Here is a 21,782-nt window from a genome sequence, read left to right on the forward strand (position 1 = left end):
CCACATAAGCAACTTAGGAATGAGAAAAAAGCTTGTACATTTCAGATCTGTAAAGAACAGTTACCAATTTTCTTATGATACTGCAAAAGACATAGTTTTATCTGATTTCCAGGTCATCTACTGCATTGCTTTGGCCACAGTTTAATCCTATGAAAGTCTCTATCCTAAAAACGATTGGACAAGGTCTCTATTCTTAAGACTTGAGTGTTGTTGTCATTAATAATTTATATTGGCTGGGCATGGTGGTCCCAGCACTTTGGGAGGCCTAGGTGGGTGGATCACCTGAGGTCAGGAGTTTGAGACCAGCCTGGCCAACATGGTGAAACCCTGTATCTACTGAAAATACAAAAGTGAAGTGGGTGTGGTGGTGGACACCTGTAAATCCCAGCTATTCAGGAGGCTGAGGCAGGAGGAGAATCACTTGAACCAGGGAGGCAGAGGTTGCAGTGAGCTGAGATTGTGCCACTGCACTCCAGCCTAGGCAACAAGAGTGAAACTTCATCTCAAAAAATATTAACAAAATTAAAAATTAAAAATTAAAAAATTAATAGTGTATATTGGAGTCATGCACTTCTACAGAAATAGCTGCATTCTGAGTTTGGCTGATTCTTCCATCTTAGAAACAATTTGGTAGGTAAAATTTAAATGTTATTACCCTTACATAGACGAGGCTATTAGTGCACAGGAGGTTAAATTTAAGGTCACACAATTAGTGCTGAGCCAAATGTAGAAATCAGGTTTCCTTGTCTACAGTTCCTCCCACTGGACCAAATTCCCCCTTAGAGCAATGAAGAAACAGCATTCTAGAAGGAATTTAGATTTATTTCTAAACTCGATCTGGTTCCATTGTGAGTATAAAAACCTGATTTGCAATCGGAGCCTGGAGTGTCACCCACCGCCTGTGTGGATGATTTTGTTACCAGCTGCTGAAACACTTCAATGGGAAGACATGGAATTCCTGCAGGAAATGACTCCAGGCAGCTCTGAATAAGTGAGGAAATTAAATGACTAACTTCAATGTTTCCTGGTTTTTGTCTATCTTAATTAACAATTTATTTTGGTAAAGGAAAAACTGAATAACCTTTTAATAGTCAACACGTAAAACTTAATATTTGTTTATAATAAAAACATGATTTCCATGTCTACTTTTATTTGCAAAACACCCAGCTTTTTAAATAATTTTCTCCTTCGGTAATTGTGTTTATTGAAGAGTTTCTCTTTAAAAAAACAATGACAGCATATATATGTGGGAAATATCAATTTCCTTCTCATAGTTCCCAAAGGCACACTTATGAAAAATGTGTTGATTATTAACAGAGCTAATATTTTTGTGGTAGTGTTATTACTGAACATCTATAAGAATTGGAGTTTGGGGTTGACAGAGGTGCTGCAGTCCAAATACATTATTGATTTCTATGTCATGTTAAATGTAGCACGGACCTAATTGAACATAATTACTACTTTTGATACATATTTTATGTGGTTCCTACTTTGCCTTCATTCATTTATTCCACAATACTTACTGAATGCCTGCCATGTACCAGGCATTCTTCTAGGTGCTGAGATACAAGGTAAATTAAACAAAGCTCCTGCTCCCATGGAGCTAACGTTCTAGTTGAAGGAAAAACAGACAATTAACAAAAAGACAGGAAAATATGTCCGGGAGTTGTAATTGCTATGAGGAAAAACAGAGTGAGACAAGAATGAGGGAGGGGTACTACCTTAAATGGCGGGGGGTCAGGAAATCAGGGAAATCCTGGGTTTGTCTGTGGAAAGTTAATAATTTCAGACTAATAATCCATCACGGACAACTATCATCGTGGCTGTATAATTGCGACATTCCATTCTTTCCTGGGTTCTACAAGTGTTTAGGAAAAACTTTTAAATTCAAGGTTAATGGTTAGCAATTTCGAGAAAGCTGATTTTATGTCCGTGTAACTTCTGTCTTTATTTTTAGCCTTCTTTACAGGACAGTGTCTCTTAGGACTAAAGAAGATGGGGTAAAATCAAAGTTCTCATCACAGGGCTACTTAACTTTAATGCCAAGCAAACATAAACAAATTTGAATTAGTAATTAAGTTTAGAGACACCAATTACATTTTTACTGAAATTAAATAAAGGCAAATTCTCCTTAATATTTCCAGAATGACTATTAACAACCACAAGTGTTACCTTCTGTTGAACAACATAATGTGCCAAGTACAGAACTTCACGTACACCTTCTTTCTTATTTTTCAACAGCCCTAGATATGGGTACAATTGCTCCCATCTTTTAGGTAAGGAAATTGGGACTCAGATAAGTTAAATACTCTCCCTGAGGTCCCAGAAGTAATCATATCATATTTGGAGTCTGACATCACTTCTGCCTGATCTTATGCGTCTGCAAGGAACAATGAAGATGATCTAATTTAACCTCATTTTACATATGGGTAAACAGAGACAGCTGTGGTGACCTGCCCAGGGTCACAGAACCAGTGAGCTGGTAGCAGAGTTGGGACTAGAGCCCAGTAGGAACTCCTCCGATGACACCGTGCTGCCTCCCAGTGAGAGCTATGCAAGCCAAACTCTGCAACCCACTGCCTTTTCAATGAACATCCAGGTCAGTTGGGTACCCACTTGGGACCAGGATGAATCCTGACTCCTACTCATATCATACATAAAAAATCAATTCCAAGTGCATCATTTATCTAAATGCGAAAAGCAAAATAACAAAGCTTTTAAGAACAGCTACATGATCTTGGGGTAGGCAAAGAAGTGTTGACAACTGTAAAGGTTAAAATGGGAAAATTGAATTATACTAAAAGTAATAACTTTTCTTTATTAAGATGTACCATTAAGGAAGTGGAAAGGAAAAGTCCCAGAGTGGGAGAAGACGTCTGTACACATGTGTGGTGACATAGAGCTTGTATCCAGCATGGCTCTGTGTGTGTGTGTGTGTGTGTGTGTTCATTCCTACAAATTAGTGGCAAAAAAGGCAGTTAATCCAATAAAAAAATAGAAAAAAACCTTGAACAGGTACTTCCAAAAAGAGGATATACTAATAAACAAATGAAAGGGTGCTCAACGTCCTTCGTCATTAAGAAAATGCAAATTAAATCCTCAATTGATTTTATTACACACTTAGAAGAAAAATTAAAATGAAATACATTTATTGGACCATACGAAACTGCAATCTTTGCAGGTCAGAAATAGTCAAATATCATATAATGTAATCGATATCAAGTACTGATGAGGATGTGGAACTTCAGATCTTCAGACATTTGTGGAGTGTCAGTTGGTGTCACCCTTTGGGAATCTGCTTGGCAAAACTACACTAAAGCTTGGTGACTTAAAAAAGCAAATATTTGGCAGGGAGCGGTGGCTCACGCCTGTAATCCCAGCACTCTGGGAGGCCAAGGTGGGTGGATCACCTGAGGTCAGGAGTTCGAGACCAGCCTGGCCAACATAGCGAAACCCCGTATCTACTAAAAATACAAAATTTAGCCGGGCATGGTGGCATGTGCCTGTAATTCTAGCTACTCAGGAGGCTGAGGCAGGAGAATTACTTGAACCCAGGAGGCGAAGGTTACAGTGAGCTGAGATTGTGACACCGCACTCTAGCCTCGGCGGCAGAGCAAGACTTCGTCAAAAAAAAAAAAGAAAGAAAAAAGCAACCATTTATTATTTTATACACGTTTCTAGATCAGGTGGGCAGCTCTGCGGCTCTAGGTTAAGCTCAGTCAATTCTACCTGGGCTTGTGCGTGCAGCTGGCAGAATGGCTGGGGCTGGCTAGTGCGATGGCCTGTCCAGGATGGCTCAGCTCTCCTCATGTCCTTCAAATCCTTCGGCAGGCTCACCTGGAGGGGTAGTCACAGACGAGAGAGAGAGAGAGCGAAAAAAGCAAGTGCTTGCTTGTAGGAGCACTACTGGTACCAACTTTTCCACTGTCCATTGGCCAAAGCAAGTGAAATGACCAAGCCCCGAGCCAGTGTGGGAAGGCATTATGATGACATGAATACAAAGAAGTGTGAAGATTGGGCCAGTATTTACTCAGGCTGGACAGACATTTGTATACCCTATGTTGCAGCAATTTCACTCTTAGATATATACCCAACAGAAAAATATACATGTGTTCATGAAGAGAAATATCCAAGAATATTAATAGCAGCACTTTTCATAATAACCTCAAGCTGAGAACAACTCAGATATTCATGCATAGTAGTGTGGATAAGCAAACTGTGTTATATTCACATGATGGAGTATTATACAGCAGTGAGAATGAATGAACTATGACAATATGGAGAGAGAGAGAGAGAAATACATATGAGCAAACAAACAGTAAAACAAATCCATGTTGTTAGAAGTTTGGCTAGCAGCTACCCTGAAAGGAGGCTAGTGACAGGAAAGGGACAGGAAGGGGCTTCTGGAACATGAGTCATGTTCTATTTCTTGACTGGGTACTGGTTACGTGGTTGTGTTCATTTTGAAGATGTTCATTATAATGTATACTTATATTTTGCACGGCTTTCTCTATGTGTGCTCATGTCAATGAAATTTACGTTAAAATCATTAACTGACATGCATAATTTTCATGGGTTTTTTGTTTGTTTTTAAATGTGTTTTCTGTTTTCCTATTGAGAAACTCAGGTAACTTTAATTCCATCTATTGTCTCCTCTGTGAACGTGATGCATTTCAAAATTAACAAGTAAATTAGTTGCATCATCACTATGGCAATCACTTCATTCAATTCAATTCCATTTAACATAACAAGCGTTTACTGAGAACTCAAAACACAATGAAAGGAAGATGCATAAGGTCTCCACATGCTTTTCAGACCTCAGTATACACCTGAATCATCTGGGGAACTGGTAAAATGTGTTGATTCCTGGGGTCCAACTCCAGAGATTCTGATTTAGTAGATCTGGAGTGGAGCCTAGTACACAACATTTTAAATTAAGTGCTATAGGTAAAATTGATGTAGAAAATCTTTGGATTATGTTCTGACAAAGACTAGCAAGAACTCATGATCTAATCGCAAAGAAATCTATGTATTAAAGACAAAAACTAAAACAAGGTACAAACTACAATAAAGCCATAAAGAACATTGGATGGAGAAATTACAACTTGTTGAAGAAATGGGATTAAGTTTCACCTTGAAATAAGTAGGGAAAAGCTCTAAATTAATTCACTAAAAATATATTTAGCTCCTCCTACTAAGGTTTAGCACTGTTCTCAGTGCTGGGGATACACTAGGGAACAATGCATACCAAATCTCTGCCCTATGTTGCTTATGTCCTACTGAAAGCAGCCTTTCCCTAGGCAAAGAGTAGTGTCTGTAATGGGAGCGCCAGGAAATACACAAGGAAATGCAGATAGGAACCAAAGTGTAGACGCTTTTCTGCATCTAGCAGTATTTTTGTATTCCAAACTAACATAGTTTCTTCCATTCCTTGGGTTTTATAGTCCTCAGATATCCAAAGTGTTTTCTCACCATTTTGTGAACAGAGAGCATTTTTAGCATTCCCATTTACCTTTGTTGTTCGTGTTGACCTCTGGCTTCCCTCCAACTTCACCACATCTTTCTTGTTATTAGTTGTCTACAAAAAACTCCAGTGTACCAGGTAAGCTTACAAGAATTACAAAATGACTGCCAATGATCTCTGTCTAATTCTATGACCTAGAACCTCTTCTGAAGCACCTGACACTAGTTTTGAATTGACTCCTCAAGAACCATGGCAAACTCTTTTCTAATTGACTATCTGCCACCACTCTGGGCATTTGTGGTATGTGTACAGAAGGCTGTATACCACCTTCTAATCTCTACTCAGACTCCAACTATCTGTATTTCAGTTGATAATCCCTGTGCTTATTCCGGTTGGTAACTTCTCCAGACAATCTTTAGCTTGTTATGTGGAAGTCTGGGGGAGGGGTTTGTTGATGTAATACCAGTTAATCAGATATCATCTGAAAAAGCCATCAGCTTACAGTTGATAGTAGTGGTAACTCCTCCTGATTCATTAGTACAGATGTTCCATTAATATCAGTAACAATGCATTTGACACTTTTCCAAAGCTTGATGAAAAAAAATAATTCTTTACATTTATCCTTCCACTGAGGTTTTCCTTTACGTAACAGTATTTATTCTTCTTTTAAAAATTTTGTTGTGGTAAAATTACTTAACATGAGATCAAACCTCTTAATGGATTTTTAAGTGTACTTTATGGTGGTGTTATCTACAGGCACAACGTTGTACAGTAAATCTCTAGAACTTACTCATCTTGCATAACTGAAATTTCACACCCATTGATTAACAACACCCAATTCCCTTACCCCCACAACCCCTGACAACCAACATTCTATTTTTTGCTTCAATGAGTTTGACTACTTTAGATACTTCATGTACATGGAATCATGCCATACCTGCCCATCTGTGACTGGCCTATTTCACTTAGCATAATGTCCTCAAGATTCACTTATGTTATTCCATGTTGTAGAATCTCCTTCTTTTTTAGGGCTGAATAATATTCCATTGTATATATATGCCATATTTTCTTTATCCATTCATTCACCGATGGGCATTTAGTTCATTTCCACATATTGGCTATTATAAATAATGCTGCAGTGAACACAGGAGTGCTCCTATCTTTTCGAGATCCTGATTTCAACTCTTTTGGATAAATATCTATAAGAGGAATTGCTAAGTCATATAGTAATTCTATTTTGATTTTAAATTTTTTTCCATACTATTTTCCATAGAGACTGCACCATTTTGCATTCCCATCAACAGTGTATACTGTTGGTCTATCCTCACCAACACTTATTGCCTTTTGTTTTTTGTTAATAGCCATTCTAACAGGTATGATGTGATATCACATTGGGAAGAGGTATTTCTAAGTCAATAGGATAACTTTTCTTAAGGAAGAAAGTAATTCCTGCTCATGATTCTATATTATATTAACATATTAATATATTTATACATATGAAGTAGAAGGTTGAGAAAGTTATCTAAAGAGACTCTGGAGTCAGTTTGACTAAAACTTGAATTTTTGTTCTGTCCTCCAATAGCCTTGTGATATTGAAAAAGTCATGTAATCTTTCACTGTCTCAGTTTCCCTGTCTGTAAAATAAAATGGGGCTATAAATAACATTTCTCTCAGAGGGTTCTTGAGAGGGATATATTTATTCTGAAAACTGGTAAATAATGGGAAAGAATTCTAACATTAATATTGTTTTTGGGGGGAGTATTTCAGAGTAATCAAATAACTAACAAGAGAAAGTTTATCTATCTATCTATCTATCTATCTATCTATCTATCTATCTAATAGCTAGTAAAAGAAATAACAATTAGCAAATCATCATTTGTCACCCCTGTGAGATCATGGTCCCAGGAAACAATCTTTCTTCAGCAGCTACTAACACCATTGGGTGAAATGTTGATGGGAACTTTATAATTGATGGATCAGACTGACACCTCCTGAACCCCTCCTAAACACTGGCCAACCTTAACTCCACTCCCAGAAAGTGGGATAAGCACCCAGTATGTGCATCCTGGTGGCATGCAACAGAAAGTACAAGGTACCACCTGCCAAGACCCCTATCTACCAGGTTAAGAAAATATGAAGGATGGAGGAACATGTTAAATGACACCATGAGGATGCAATTAGCTAAATACATAACAAAAGAAGTTATGTAGGAAAGATTACTCAGTTTCTTCCACAAATAAATGACATTAAAAATAAAGAGGAAAAGGGGGGAACTCCCTTAAAGGATATATCAACCACATGCAAATATGTGGATATTTTTAGGATCCTCATTCAAGCAATCCAGCCATCAAAAGATATTTTCAAGACAACTAGGGAAAATTGAAAACTAACTGGGAAAAAGATGATATTAAAGATTTATTGGTAATTTTGCTAGGTGTGATAACAATACTGAGTTATGGTTGAAAAAAGAGTATTTGCCTATCAGCAAATATTGAGGTAAAGTGGCATGTTGTCTAGGAGTTGCTTTAAAACACTCTAGTAAAAATAAGTGTGCATATGTTTCATCTCTATGTGTCTGGTGTGTTAGAAGGAGAAGAAAGATGAAAGCAAGTGACAGAATGTTGATAATTTTTAGAGCCAGGTGATGACTGAAAGAGGATTCACTCTGCTATTTTCTCTGTGCTTATGTGTTTGAAGTTTTGCACAAAACCCATGTTCTGACACCAAAGCAAGCAGATATCATAAATAAGAATTGTTTGCATAATTTGTATGATATTTCAAAACAAAAAAACACCTGAAATAAATTTTCAAACTTTCAGCAGTTGCTCCTTATGCCTCAGGCACCTGGGACAACACAGTTACTGTCTCTTGCCATTAGGGGTGATTTGAGAGGTCAGAGAAGCACTAAAAGGGTTGAAGGAAGCTTTATAATCCATAGCTCAAGCTCTGAAATGTAAATGAACTAATGTCATTTAAATGTAGTGGGTCAGGACCAGCATTTTAAAAACATGAAACAGAGAAAACAAAGCTGCCAGGAAGTTTAAACTGGGCGGAGCCCACTACAGCTCAGCAAGGCCTCTGCGGCCAGACTCCCTCTCTAGATTCCTCCTCTCTGGGCAGGGCATCTCTGAAAAAAAGGCAGCAACCCCAGTTAGGGGCTTATAGATAAAACCCCCATCTCCCTGGGACAGAGTACCTGAGGGAAGAGGCAGTTGTGGGCGCAGCTTCAGCTGACTTAAACGTCCCTGTCTGACAGCTCTGAAGAGAGCAGCAGATCTCCCAGCTCAGCATTCGAGCTCTGATAAGGGACACACTGCCTCCTCAAGTGAGTCCCTGATCCCCGTGGATCCTGACTGGAAGATACCTCCCAGTAGGGGCCGACAGACACCTCACACAGGAGAGCTCCAGCTGGCATCTGGTGGGTGCCCCTCTTCAACGAAGCTTCCAGAGGAAGGAACAGACAGCAATCTTTGCTGTTCTGCAGCCTCTACTGGTGATATTCAGGCAAACAGGGTCTGGAGTGGACCTCCAGCAAACCTTTGCAAGGACATGGATGAAGCTGGAAACCATCATTCTTGGCAAACTAACACAACAACAGAAAACCAAACTGAACACTCATAAGTGGGAGTTGAGCAATGAGAACACATGGACACAGGGAGGGGTACGTCACACACTGGGGCATGTCGGGGGGTGGGGGGCTAGGGGAGGGATAGCATTAGGAGAAATACCTAATGTAGATGACGGGTTGATGGGTGCAGCAAACCACCGTGGCACATGTATACCCATGTAACAAACCTGCACATTCTGCACGTGTACCCCAGAACTTAAGGTATAATAATAATAATAATAAAACATGAAATAGAATAAAATAGAAAAATGCCAGACTGCATCTTCCATAATAGTACATTACCTATATGAGTTATTTACCACTGATATCAGGGCTTTTCAATTATGAATGTGCACGTGAATCAGCTGAGGATCTTGTTACAATGCAGATTCTGACTCTAGGTCTGGGGAGGGGTCTGAGATTCTGCATTTTTAACATGCTCTTCCAGGGAGCTTACAGTCTAGGGGTGGAACACACAGGTTCAATCTTGCAAAATGGCAGGATGTACAAATACAAATGGGAGTGCAGCAGAAAAGGAAGACTAGCTCTGCCTGAGATTTCATGGTTGAGTAGGAGTATGTTAGGCAGAGAAGCACTTGAGAGGCAGTCCAGGGAGTGACTGGCAAGTGCCAAGGACCAGTGAGCTTTTCTTGGCATGGTTACATCACTCTCTATTGCAGCTCAACATGGTTTCCAAGGCCACAACCTGATGGCAGTTGCCCCTCGTGAGTTTAAGCTAGCTCAGCCAGCAGGTGTGCTGGAGGCCTTGATGTCTTCCCTTGAAGGCCTGGCACCTGCAGTTCTGGTGGCTGTCACCTGGCGATGAGCGATGTGCTCCTGCAAACAGCAGCCTTCAGGACTTCGTGGCACTCCTTTCCTTCCTACTTTTCCAAACTGCGCTCACAGCTCTTCACCCTGGCCCTGCCCTCCACAGATCTCACTTTCTATTTTGCATAAAGGGCCACTGCCATCTGATTTTCACTGCTTCTCCTTTCTCTTCCTCAAAAATCACTGATATTCTTTGTGTGTGTGTCTCCTTCTGCTGCAAAAGAGGAATCTGCAAGGGTGACCACTCACCTAAGCCTTGGACCTCACTTCTCCCAGCACCTCCCCCAGCCTCTCCATGTCTTGTTTGCTCCCCCTCACTCACTTACAGAACCCTCTGCCCTGTTTACAAACATGCCACTTCTCCAGGCACCCAAGGGTGTCTCTAAACCCTGTTACTTTCTTAGGTTCCTTGCAAGTAGCAGCAGTGCCTTACTCCACGATAAACCCACAGCCCTAATTACTCCCCACGCTCTTCCTCATCTGCAGTGTGCATAAGCGTTGACTCAGGGAGGAAGGAATAAAGTTGTTGCTGCCTCTCACCTTCTCTTCACCTCTAAACCCTGTGCCTCTGATTGTTGGTTTCTCCTGTTTCTAGCCTCCCCTGGACTCTGGTTTCCTGTCCTAGAGGGTGTCATCCCCACATGGGCCTCAAGAGGAGCTGTGCTCTCTTTAACACCTCAGTCTACTTGAGGCCAGACAACACTTTTTGTTAATTCCCTTCCGGCACAACTAAGACCAGTCAGAACCCTTTAAATGAGACTGAAGATTTGGGGTAAACAAATCGAAGAAACAACCTGAAACCAAATTACCCACTTGATATGGTTTGGCTGTGTCCTCACCCAAATCTCATCTTGAATTGTAGCTCCCATAATCCTCACATGTCATGGGAGGGACCGGTGGGAGGTAATTGAACCATGGGGGTGGGTTTTTCTCATGATGTTCTCATGATAGTGAAAAAGTTTCATGAGATCTAATGGCTTTATAAAGGGCAGTTCCCCTTGCATACACTCTCTCTTGCCTGCTGCCATGTAAGATGTGACTTTGCTCCTCCTTTGCCTTCTGCCATGATTGTGAGGCCTCCCCAGCCATGTGGAACTGTGAGTTCATTAACCCTCTTTCCTTTATAAATTATCCAGTCTTGGGTATGTCCTTATTAGCCGTGCGAGAATGGACGAATATACCACCCAACAAAGTAGGGCTTTCTCCTACAGCATTCAGTATGAGGATGCTTCCCTGCCCAGTTCCCTGTGGCAGAGAACATCTTTCCTCCTATATTGGAGCTTCTTCAAGTTCTTTTTAAACTCTGGAAGTCCAGATTCAAGAAAGTGAGACCCAGAGAGATTTGCCTCCTGCTTACCTTTTGAGTAGGAATGTCTTCACAGAAAATCCAGCTTTCCTGACATCCTAATGTCCACCCTGTTCCTGAGAGACATGAGTAAGGCCTTGATCCATGGCCTGAATTGGCCGTGGCCTTCAGAATACAACATAATGAACCCAACCTCTTTAAGAGACACACGTCTAGTACCATGGTGAACGTCATTATAGGGTTACTGTTGCAGACCACCATACCACCATTGACCCCATAACTGCTGAACTCATTGACCTCCTCTTGGTTTTCCTTCCCGTCCATCTCGCTGAAGCTTTGGACACCACTGCTCCGTTTTGGCACTCTTTCGTCACTTGGCTCCTGTGACACTGTCACTTCTGGTTTTTCTCCAAATTCTCAGACCACTTTCTCTCCATCTTTGCTTCCTATACTTCCTCCTTTAAATGTCAGCATTGCCCAAACTTTTGTTCTTGGCTCTCTTCTCTTTATCTTCCCAACTAATTTCCTCCACTGTGCAGGTGCTTGTCCCCAGAACTGCTAATGGTGTAGGAGCATTGGAAGCTTTACTGATTCTTTCCCTTCTCTAGACAGACAAAGCTCCTAGCTCCTCAGCATAGCCTCAAGCCACAGAAAACTTACCCCTCAGAGCTCTCATGTACCACCTTCAAAAAAGAATGGATCCTTTCCTGTTTAGCTTTCCCCAGGCTAATGCGACTTCCTCTTTTGAATCCACAGGGTACTTAAAACATTTTTTTAGACTAGCTCTTACGTGACAGACACAGTTCCAGGTTCCCCACAATACACCTGTTGACTGGATAGTAGTCTCTCCAAACCAGGCTTCACAGAGGTCCCAGGACCTGCTCAAAGTCACAAGAGCAGCAAGTGGTGGACCTGGGACTCTGGATACATGATGGCCACAGAGTGCTGGTTGTGCCTTCTTGAGTCACCTGCCTTACTTTGCCATCCACTATTTTTAATAGCAAAAACCTCAGTTACTTTTGCAGCAACTGAATATTGTGTGTGTGTGCATTTAATTCCTCTGCACATAAACTTTTGAGCAATTTTCTCATTTTTCCTTTCAGCTCTTGGCACCAAGCTTTTAGTTTGAATTTTGGAGACAGTCTCAATTTTAAATATTTCATCCTACTATGCAAATAAGTACTGTTGACCCACTTTAGGGCTTGTAAAATGTGGTCATTGTTACAAATGCTTTGGACACTGCAGGCAATTAATAAATATCTGTAAAGTTGAATGAACAATATGGGAAAACAAGCCAGGTTTATTTCAGATTTCAGAGACCGAGAGCGTCATTCCAATGCAACTACAATGCTTTATTAAAACAAGCATAAATTTCAAGTAGTCACCAACTGCTAGCACTTGTGTGTGTTTTGAAAGAATGATGCAATACAGAATAAGAAAGAGCAGATTTTACTTCATTTCACCTCCAATATCAGAACAGAAGGAAAAAGTCTGACCATGGTCTTTTTCTGTAACTGGTTTGTGACTATTTTTATTGAACATAAAATCATTATTCCTATTGAACTTCCCCTCTGTTTAATTCTCACTTTTAATTTCAGGCTTATTACATCTACTACTTTGTAAGAAATGCTAGCATTTTCTATTAACTACTCTACTATGCCCCTTTAAAGTGGCTTCTTATGGGAAACATGCCGTTTTAATAGACATTTGTAGAAATTGGAAATTGGAAATTAGAGGTACGAACTTATTTCTTCACTTAATTATTAGCACTGACTCCTTTTTTTTTTTTTTTTTTTTTTTTTTCTGAGACAGAGTCTCTGTCTGTCACCCAGGCTGGAGTGCAGTGGCATGATCTCAGCTCACTGCAACCTCCACCTTCTGGATTCAAGCACTTCTTGTGCCTTAACCTCCTGAGTAGCTGAGACTACAGGCGCACCACCATGACCAGCTAATTTTTTTGTATTTTTTTTCAGCAGGGACGGGGTTTCACCATGTTGCCCCAGCTAGTCTCAAACTCCTGACCTCAAGTGATCCACCTGCCTTGGCCTCCCAAAGTGCTGAGATTACAAGTATGAGCCACCACGCCTGCCTCCGATTACCTTTTATACTCATTTTTTCCCCTGCTAGCCTATAAAGAATACCCGTGTTCTCGCCCATAGTAGCATTTCCCAAACCAATTACATGAATGACGAAGGATTAGTCTCATTGGTGGGATGTGAATTCTTACTAATCAGAAACAGACCAAGGTGTGCTGTCTTATCATGACCTTTTCTCCTAGTCTTTGGGCCTATTTCATTTCGGAGTTCAGAGTTCAACTTCTGCTCTTCAATCTCAACACAGAGTTACTTTCTTCAAGTTCCAGGCTACAAGACACTGTTTGGAGGATACCTGTCATTTATTTGTAGGTTGAAATTCTTCTTACCCTTTCGTTCGTTCCACTTGCCTCTTACCATTCTAGACTTTCCCCCTTTGAAGTGAGATTAGTGTTTGTTCTAATAGAGGGACTGGGGGAAAGTTCTCAGAAGATCTAACAACAGCAGCAATAGATAAATTAAATTGTACTACGTGCTGTCATTCAGAAAAGCTGTTTACAGACAGAGCTATTTTGAAGCCATTAAAAAATGCTATTCATCTCAAACTTGCCATCTGTCTTCAGCTTCTGGAACCGTCTACGGCGTTAGCGAAGAGATTAGTCTCTGTGGCCAGCTTCCTTCTAGCTCTCCCGTGACACTCAGGGAGGCTCTTATGGGAAGAAGGCAATTTATTTCAGCTGCACAACCACATGGCTAACTATACACAGCAATTACACAAAGCAAATGTATCAACTTCTGCCATGGGAGGCAGGAGTTCCCTTTCTGGTCATTAATAATGAACAGTCTTCAGTAAGTAGGGAAACATTTACCAAATAAAATGGCCTATTATAGATGATCCCCTGGGCAGCTAAGAAATCGTGTGGCTGCTGAGGAAAGAGCGAAGCCAAAGAGGCTGATGTTGTCGCTCGACCTTGCTTGGTTGCCCTGGAAGCATCTCCGAACCAGCAGAAGATGTGACCCACTGGCTCTTTGTGCGTAAGTGTCTAGTCCGAAAAGAAGTGGCCTGGTCTTTTCTATATTGAAATTCCATTGCTTCCTTTCCTGGCAGCTGCATAATTGGGAATGCCGTGAAATAAAAATGAGGAGGAAGAAAATTAGAGCCGGGAAGTGTCAAGTTGATCGACTGCCAAGTTGGGGGATGGAAGTGTCCGGCAAATTCAGATTCTCCCAGGACCCCCTCCCACCATGTCACCCCACCATTTAAAACACTTGTTCCTCACACTTCAGGAACCCTCTGGAGGCTCCTAGCTGATCTGATGCTTAGACTATAACTTGGTCTACAGTGATGTATTCAGAGGACTCTTTTGCAGTCGTTTTCACGAGCAAAATTCCTGAAAAGGTGCTGACATTTTAATGCCTCCTATTGATACTTTACATTTAGAGACAACAAGCTTTGCACTGCATGCAAAATCCTTGCAAATCCGAATGCTCTGTGGTCTTAGCCACCTCGCTCAAACATGGGGTGTAATTATTAATAGAACAGATGAGGGACATGTTCATTTGAATGCAATCTTCGTATTGAAGACAGCTGAGCATTACTTAATTGATGTTCAACACCCTTCAGAGGTAGGAGTGTATTACCTGGCTTCTCAGATGGATGACTTCAGGCAGTGGAATGATAAAATCCAAAGCCTCAGGGCAGAGACTGTGCCTTTGATTAATTCTGCAAAGGGCATAATGGTGCAACAGTGATGGGAAAATAAAGCCATTAATAATAGTGTGATGAAACCTGTGGCTGCTCAGCTGCTTAAGAATGTAACCTAGCTCTGGTGTTTTGCCAAATTCTGTTAAAAATTTGGTCCACACAATCATACGTTTGTGAATTGAGAGCATGTATGCACTCCTTTCAATAAACCACAAAAGATGAGGTGATGAGAACCAACTTGACCACTATTTTGAGCTTCAAAATGCTTTAAAAACTTTGGAAATATTATTAAGTTTTAAAAAATTTAGTCATGAAACACATATTCATTGAAGGGCAATGATGTGCAAAGGACTGAACTGGGTGCTTAGTCCGTGCCCTTCTGGCTTACTATCCAACAGGAAATAAAAAGATATAGTTCATCACCATACAGGCTGATCACTGCAGATAAGGGTAGAGACAGTATGTTATGGGAGAGGATTCACATGGGAGGCACCTCATCCAGTCTTGGAGAGTAAGACAGGCTTCCCAGAGAAATCATCAAATGATATTTTAACTGGTAGCTTCAGGACTAGTAGAAGTCAATCTGGGGAAGGAATGGGACTTGGTAAGGATACAGTGGACACAGGCTGCTATTTTAAAACTGCAGAGGAGAGAATGGATGCAGAATGTTAGTAAGATCAGGCAGCTCAGTTGGTTTAAGTCAACTGTATCTTAGTGAAAGCCACCCTGTTATCCCTCCACACCTTTAGAAGTGAGATCTCCATGCAGAGATACTTCCCCTGAAAGAAGAAAGAGAGAGAGAGAGAAGGAAAGAAGGAAAGAAAGAAAGAGGGAGGGAAGAAAGGAAAAGAAAATTAACGATTGGCGAGGATTGCCAACCCGGTTCATAGGTAATGTGTTACCTCAAATTTGGTAAGAGAGTTTGAGGAAAAAGTTTCTGAAGGAAGATTGACTCAACATGGATTTTTATACTTATTCACTCTTTATTATTTCAACTTTCTTTTTAGTTTATTAGGTTCATGGAAAAAAATTAGTAGTCATTCAACAAAAGCAAACATTATTTTTCTTAGTTTCAAACAAGCAATGTCAGACACAAGGAACTGAAGTAACATTTTCAATCTCATTCAGGCCTATTCTGGGGAAAGGTGGCAAAGTAGACATAAAGAGATGACAATACCTGTTTCATACTGAACCTAATGAAATGAAGTGAACAATAAATTAATAAATAAAGCCAAAAATGATTTAGGAACAGTGCTATAACTTTGGAAGTATCTAGAAATGGAAGACTGTGGAAATGGATGCCTGGCTCAACATAAAATTCCTCCAGAAAGAGTTCTGTGGATATGATACATAGACAGAAATCCAGAAAAAATCTCCTTAATCTTGCAATCCCCACCTAATTTCCATTCTGGGAGTGAGATATGCTACCCAGTTGTGAAAATAATACATGTCTTTTCTGATTAGAAGTTCTTCCTTGATACCTTGGATAAATAGTATTCAACAGTGAAGGAAGAAACCACTAGGCTTACCATTCTATTTTTCTCTCACTGGAAGGAAGGCAAGAGGCCTAGTATAAAAAAAATCACCAGGAGTTAAATTTTTCCACTAGCAAATAGGGCTTTAACAGAACAGAAGCATAAAGTAGCTGAGGATAGTGGTGGTTCAAGGGAAGACGAAAAATGTATAGGAAGCTCCAGTGTACAATAAGGGCACCTCATGTCCCAAATAGTTACTTTTCTTTTATTTTATTACATTCAAGCAGAGACTGGAGTGGCATTAACTGCTAGGGGAGGCATGTGAGCCAGGATATTTTTTAAAAGTGAGGGCAGGTTGTCCCCAAAAGAAGCAATGGCTTGGTGGCCCAGCTTGCATGAAGGACTAATCCAAAATTTGAGGGCATCTCTCAGGGAACAAGATACATTTCATCTTTTAACAGAATTCCAGAGAAGAGAGCTCAATCAGAGATCAAATTCACTAACTGCAATTAAGCACGATCTTAGATTTACTCCTTCCCCTTGCCACAGCAAGAGAAAAGCAGAACATAAAAGTAAAACTATTAGAACACCAACAGAGGTAAAGGTTGGGAAAGAAGTCAGGAGAAACCGATCTATATAATTCTGGGGCAAGTAAAAGTTCTGGATAAAGTTGTTCCCACCAAATAAAAATAAAACAAAAGAAATAACAACACAATTATGTAATGATATGATGACAAACATAGGAAGAAATTAGCTTAGGGAAGACGAAGGGAAGGAAAGGGAGGGCGAAGAAACCATTCTTGAGGAAAACAGAGGAAACACGAATACTTTCTGCTATAAATGTTTTACACTCTCAAAGTACTGAAAGAGGATATAAAATCTATAAGACAGGAGATCCAAGATAGATCTTGGTTTAAAGTGAAATATTCTAACAGTTACATAGTATTCTACCTTCCCACCTGTGCATATTTATATATTTCTTTTTTTTAAATTTAAAAAATTTTTTTAATCAACTAAAATTTATTTAAGCATAAAGTTACTTTCACATTTGTCTACAACCACAGTAAATACAGTTCTTGACATAAAGACAATTTAAAGCCTCCCCACCTGCAAGATTACATATATAAAACTCCCACCATTCTTTATATAATAGTGGATTAATCAAATTAAAATAGTTATACCATCTAGAATAAAATAAAATGAAATAATTTACTCATAAGATTCATATTTAAATCATCCTCATTTACAAAATACTATCCTGAGAATTATAGTTCCATTAAGTTTCAATCTGAACAAAAGTGTAATCACTTAAGTAACAGCAGTTACTTAAACTGAAAATGAGATCAGTCAAAATTACTTTTGAAGAGGGCAAACATGTTGTTAGGTTTCTTGCTGTCGTTCTGGATGTTCAGCAGCAGGCTCATTTGAAGTCGGACTCAACCCTGATGGAAACTCATTCTACCTTCAGAATGTGGGGGCTGGGGGGAAAAATGCAGGTCTTGGGGGACGGTAAGGAAGAAAACCTCTCGGTAGGTAGACATTTCTCATTGCAAATGGAGCACGTGGTGGACCTGGGGCATCCCTTGGAGGAAAATAATCTGGAGAAGCTCCAAACATGGTTCCTGGAGGAGGTGGGGGGAAAGGAGGTCCTCTCCTCATGAACGGGCCCCTCGTATCCACTGGAAACAATAAACCTCTGATTGGAGCAAGAGGTGGAGGAACAAAGCCAGGGCCAGTTGCTTCATTTTCAGCGGGGAGAGATGACTCAGGCACCTTTAAATTACCAAGATTATCTTTGGTATCATTTCTACTGGATTCCATTTCTGAAGGCATTGACCCATCCATTTTATCCAAAGAAGGCATATTAAAACTTCTGAGTTCTGCTGGTCCAGAGAGTCTAGCACAATTAGAATAAAATCTGCCTTGCCTTTGTGGAGGAAGAGCTGAATCAGGATATGATTGTCCTGGTGGAGGAAACATCATCCTACAGTCCTGTTCCCACGGAGGTGACAGGGGCCCAGCGTCAGAAGGAGCCCTGTGAGGATCAGTTAACCTATCACAGCTTGATTCTCCTCTTTGTTTGGTAATCTGATGGTCCGGAGGATTCCCTGGGCCTCTGGAGCCTCTTCCTCCTCCCCGTGGAAGCAAAGGTGAGAGTCTGAGAGGACCTTCCAACAAAGTTGGAGGATAGAGAGAAGCTCTCGTTTCAGATGAAGGCCGACCCAATGGTGAGGGACCATATGGGGAATGCTGTCTGCCAAATGCTGTATTTGGAACGTCAAGTCCATAAGGATCTTTTCCTAAAAGTTTTATTTTAAACTCTATTTCAGTTAATTTTTGTCTGTTGTGAGCATTTTCTTTCCTTAAATCATTGAGGTTTCTTTCAGCAGTCCAAGCTGCCGACCAATTATCATGTGCTTTTTTCTCATGGAGAATAATCTTCTTTTGATAAAAATGAATAGTTCTCTCAAATTCTTTAAGATCTTTGGCTCGCTTTCGGTAGGTCTCCAGCTCTTCAGTGGCATGGCTGATCATTTCGTCTACTTTAGAAAGTTTCTCTTCTTTCTCTAACCGGCATTTTTCCTCTACTATTAATTTCCTGTAGAGTTTCATTTTATTTTCTTGATATAATTCAGTCATTACTTTAAGTTTCTGCTGAAGCTTCTGATTCTCACTTTCAAAATGTGTGTTTTCTGACTGCAAAGATGCTTGTTCAGTCTGAAGATTTTTAATATGCTCTGTAAGCTCTTCCTTTGTTTTATCAACTTCAGATAATTGAATATAAATTTGGTTTCTTTCTCCTTCTAAGGTTTTTAAGGAAGCATTTAACTTAGCAGTATGAATCAGTTTCTTCAAAGCTCCTTTTGGAGGATTATCTAAGTAAGCACCATCTTCCGATTCACTGTTCATTTCTAATTCCAAGTTATCATGATCCGTTACATCTTCTTCAGGCATAGCAACCCCATCTTTCATCTTTAGCAAGCGTTCAGTCAGAGTCTTGATGTGATTTTCTTTATCATTTAGAACTTGTTCTGCATGTACTTTTGAGTCTTCAAATGTTCTTTTCTGTTTAATAAGTTCACTCACTTGTTCTTTCCATACTTCAGCTTCTTGCAAAAGCTGTTTCTGGCTTGCCTGAAGTTCAGAATTTTCATTCCAAGCATCTTGTATTTCTATCTCCAATCGTTCTTCATTCGCTTGAAATCTCTTGAAGGTCATTTTGGCTTCAGCTACTTGTGATTTGAGGGATTTTGACTCATCTTCTAGCGACTGTATCCTTTTGGAAATATCCGCCATCAATTCATTTTGTTCAGAATGTTTAGATTTCTCTTCTTTTAACTCTTTTTCTAGACAGAGTATTTCATGCACAAGTTCAGAATTGAACCTGTTCAGCTTTTCGCAGGTTGCCTCCAAACTTTGTGCTTCTGTCGCCTCCTTCTCAAAGCTGGCATTCTTTAAAGATGACTCTACTTCATAGCCTTCATACTCTTTTTGAACAAGGCTAAATTTTTCAAGTAGTTTACATTTTTCTTCAATTAGTCCAGAAATTGCCACAGCAAACTTTTTCTCTCTTCTCACATAAAGCCGACTCGTAACTGATCTAAAACTTCTCCACAAGAAGAGAACAGCAAAAAATCCAGCAACAGCTGCACGTATCACCAATTCCCACGGAAAACCATAAGGATGAGAATCGGGTCTCATACCTTCAGTCAGTGCTGCCACAACCCTGCGTAGCAACTCCAGGACCAGCCCCAGGTATGGCTGAGGGTTAGCCCTAGGCTCCTCCGTAGCGCCAAGGCTGCTCTGGCGGTCGCTACGGTAACCTCGGCCACAACAAGCGCTGGAGAAGACGCAGCATTCCGTTTGGAACCCGAATCCCTAACGGGCAACCGGAGCGTACCACTGCGGAGCCGGCTGCGGGGGGAGTTAGGGGACGCGGGCACCCATAGGCCTCACAGACCCACACTGCCCACCCCGGTCCCCTTGTTACACTTTACATCCTGAGGAAGCGCTAAAACCTGTATTTTAAAACAGTACCACATGGTGAGAAAGACTCAGGTGACCCAGCATCCCAGCTGTGCCTATCCCAAGCTGACACCCTAGCTAAATGTGGCCTTGTGCATGACCCCAGGTGGGGCGGGCAGAAGAACCTCCCAGCTGACAGAATGATAAGGAATAACAAATCATTGTTTTAAGTCACTAAGCTTTGGGGTCATTTGTTATGCAGCAGTAGCTAACTGAAATACCTGCCCCCTTATCCCTTTGGTGTTTCAGTATCTGTGGCTGAAATAATTAATTTGGGTGCTTGACTAAGATTATGCCCTATCGTAAATTCGGATATGTAATTTTATAGCTAAAATACAAATTTTCTGATTGGCCTTTGCTTCATTGAAGAGATATTTATTTAGCTCCTCCCAAATGAGACAGATTATGCTTTTTAGATTAACTTCTTCCAGGAAAGGGCTCACCACTCCCTAGCATGAGCCTCAACTGTCCCATGTACAACTGAAAAACGCTAATCTCATCCCCAGAATATCCAAGGCACTTAGAACAGTGCTGGCACATGGAGAGTGATTCTCTCACCTGTCCGTCAAACTTATCTGCTCTGTGTCCATTTCTGAAACACTGGCACTCCTTCAACACGGATGATGCCTTGCCCTGCAATAAGTCATCATCTCCCGCCCATGCACATATCTTCAACTCATCTGGAAAGCTTGCTCTTGCAGCGATGGGTATCCCCTCTAGGTTATAAATCAGCGCCAGGACCAGTTTGATGCATATTCTCTAGACAGTCATCTTGGAAAGATGAATGCTAGCCACCACATCCAGCAAATCATTTTTGATGAGGATGACTTTGGCTGCCTCGATGACCACATCCGTGCCAGTGCCAGTGGCAATGCCCAAGTCTTCCTGGGCCAAGACCGGGGAATCATTGACCCCGCCCCCACCATGGCGACTTTCTTCCCTTCATTCAGGAGCTCCTGAACCTTGGCCACCTTGTGCGAAGGCAACACCTCTGTAAAGACTTTGTTGATGCCAACCTGGGTGGCAATGGCTCTGACTGTCTTCCGGTTGTCCCCCGTGATCAGAATCATGTCCACACGCATGCTTTGCAGCATGTGCACAGCCAGGGCAACCTCCTGCGTGACAGTATCTGTGATAGCGATCATTCCACAGAGCACACCTCAACAACTTGCACTAGCACCAGCTCCCTTTGCCATCTTCCGCCCGCATATTTGTATAGTTCTTATATTTTCATTATTAAAAGACAACAAGCTGACTGCATTAGAATTTAAAGGCCTCTGGGTGACAAAACCATTATAAGCAAAAGAAGTAACAGATTTGGAAAATATATGCAACATA

The 21,782-nt window shown here is 40.8% G+C and overlaps 1 protein-coding gene across 1 annotated transcript; it reads right to left on the reverse strand.

The window, feature by feature from the left end:
• Positions 1 to 17,626: 17,626 nt before the first annotated feature.
• On the reverse strand, positions 17,627 to 20,524 carry CTAGE1 (cutaneous T cell lymphoma-associated antigen 1). Its single transcript, XM_003315817.6, has one exon. It carries the CDS (start codon positions 20,118 to 20,120, stop codon positions 17,883 to 17,885), a length of 2,238 nt encoding a protein of 745 aa, XP_003315865.3. The 5' UTR covers positions 20,121 to 20,524; the 3' UTR covers positions 17,627 to 17,882.
• Positions 20,525 to 21,782: the final 1,258 nt, after the last annotated feature.

Source organism: Pan troglodytes, chromosome 17 (genome assembly GCF_028858775.2).
Source record: "Pan troglodytes isolate AG18354 chromosome 17, NHGRI_mPanTro3-v2.0_pri, whole genome shotgun sequence".
Taxonomy (NCBI): domain Eukaryota; kingdom Metazoa; phylum Chordata; class Mammalia; order Primates; family Hominidae; genus Pan; species Pan troglodytes.

Coding starts and splice junctions, on each gene's coding strand:
- CTAGE1 (XM_003315817.6), bottom strand. CDS start 20,120: ATGAGACCCGATTCTCATCCTTATGGTTTTCCGTGGGAATTGGTGATA.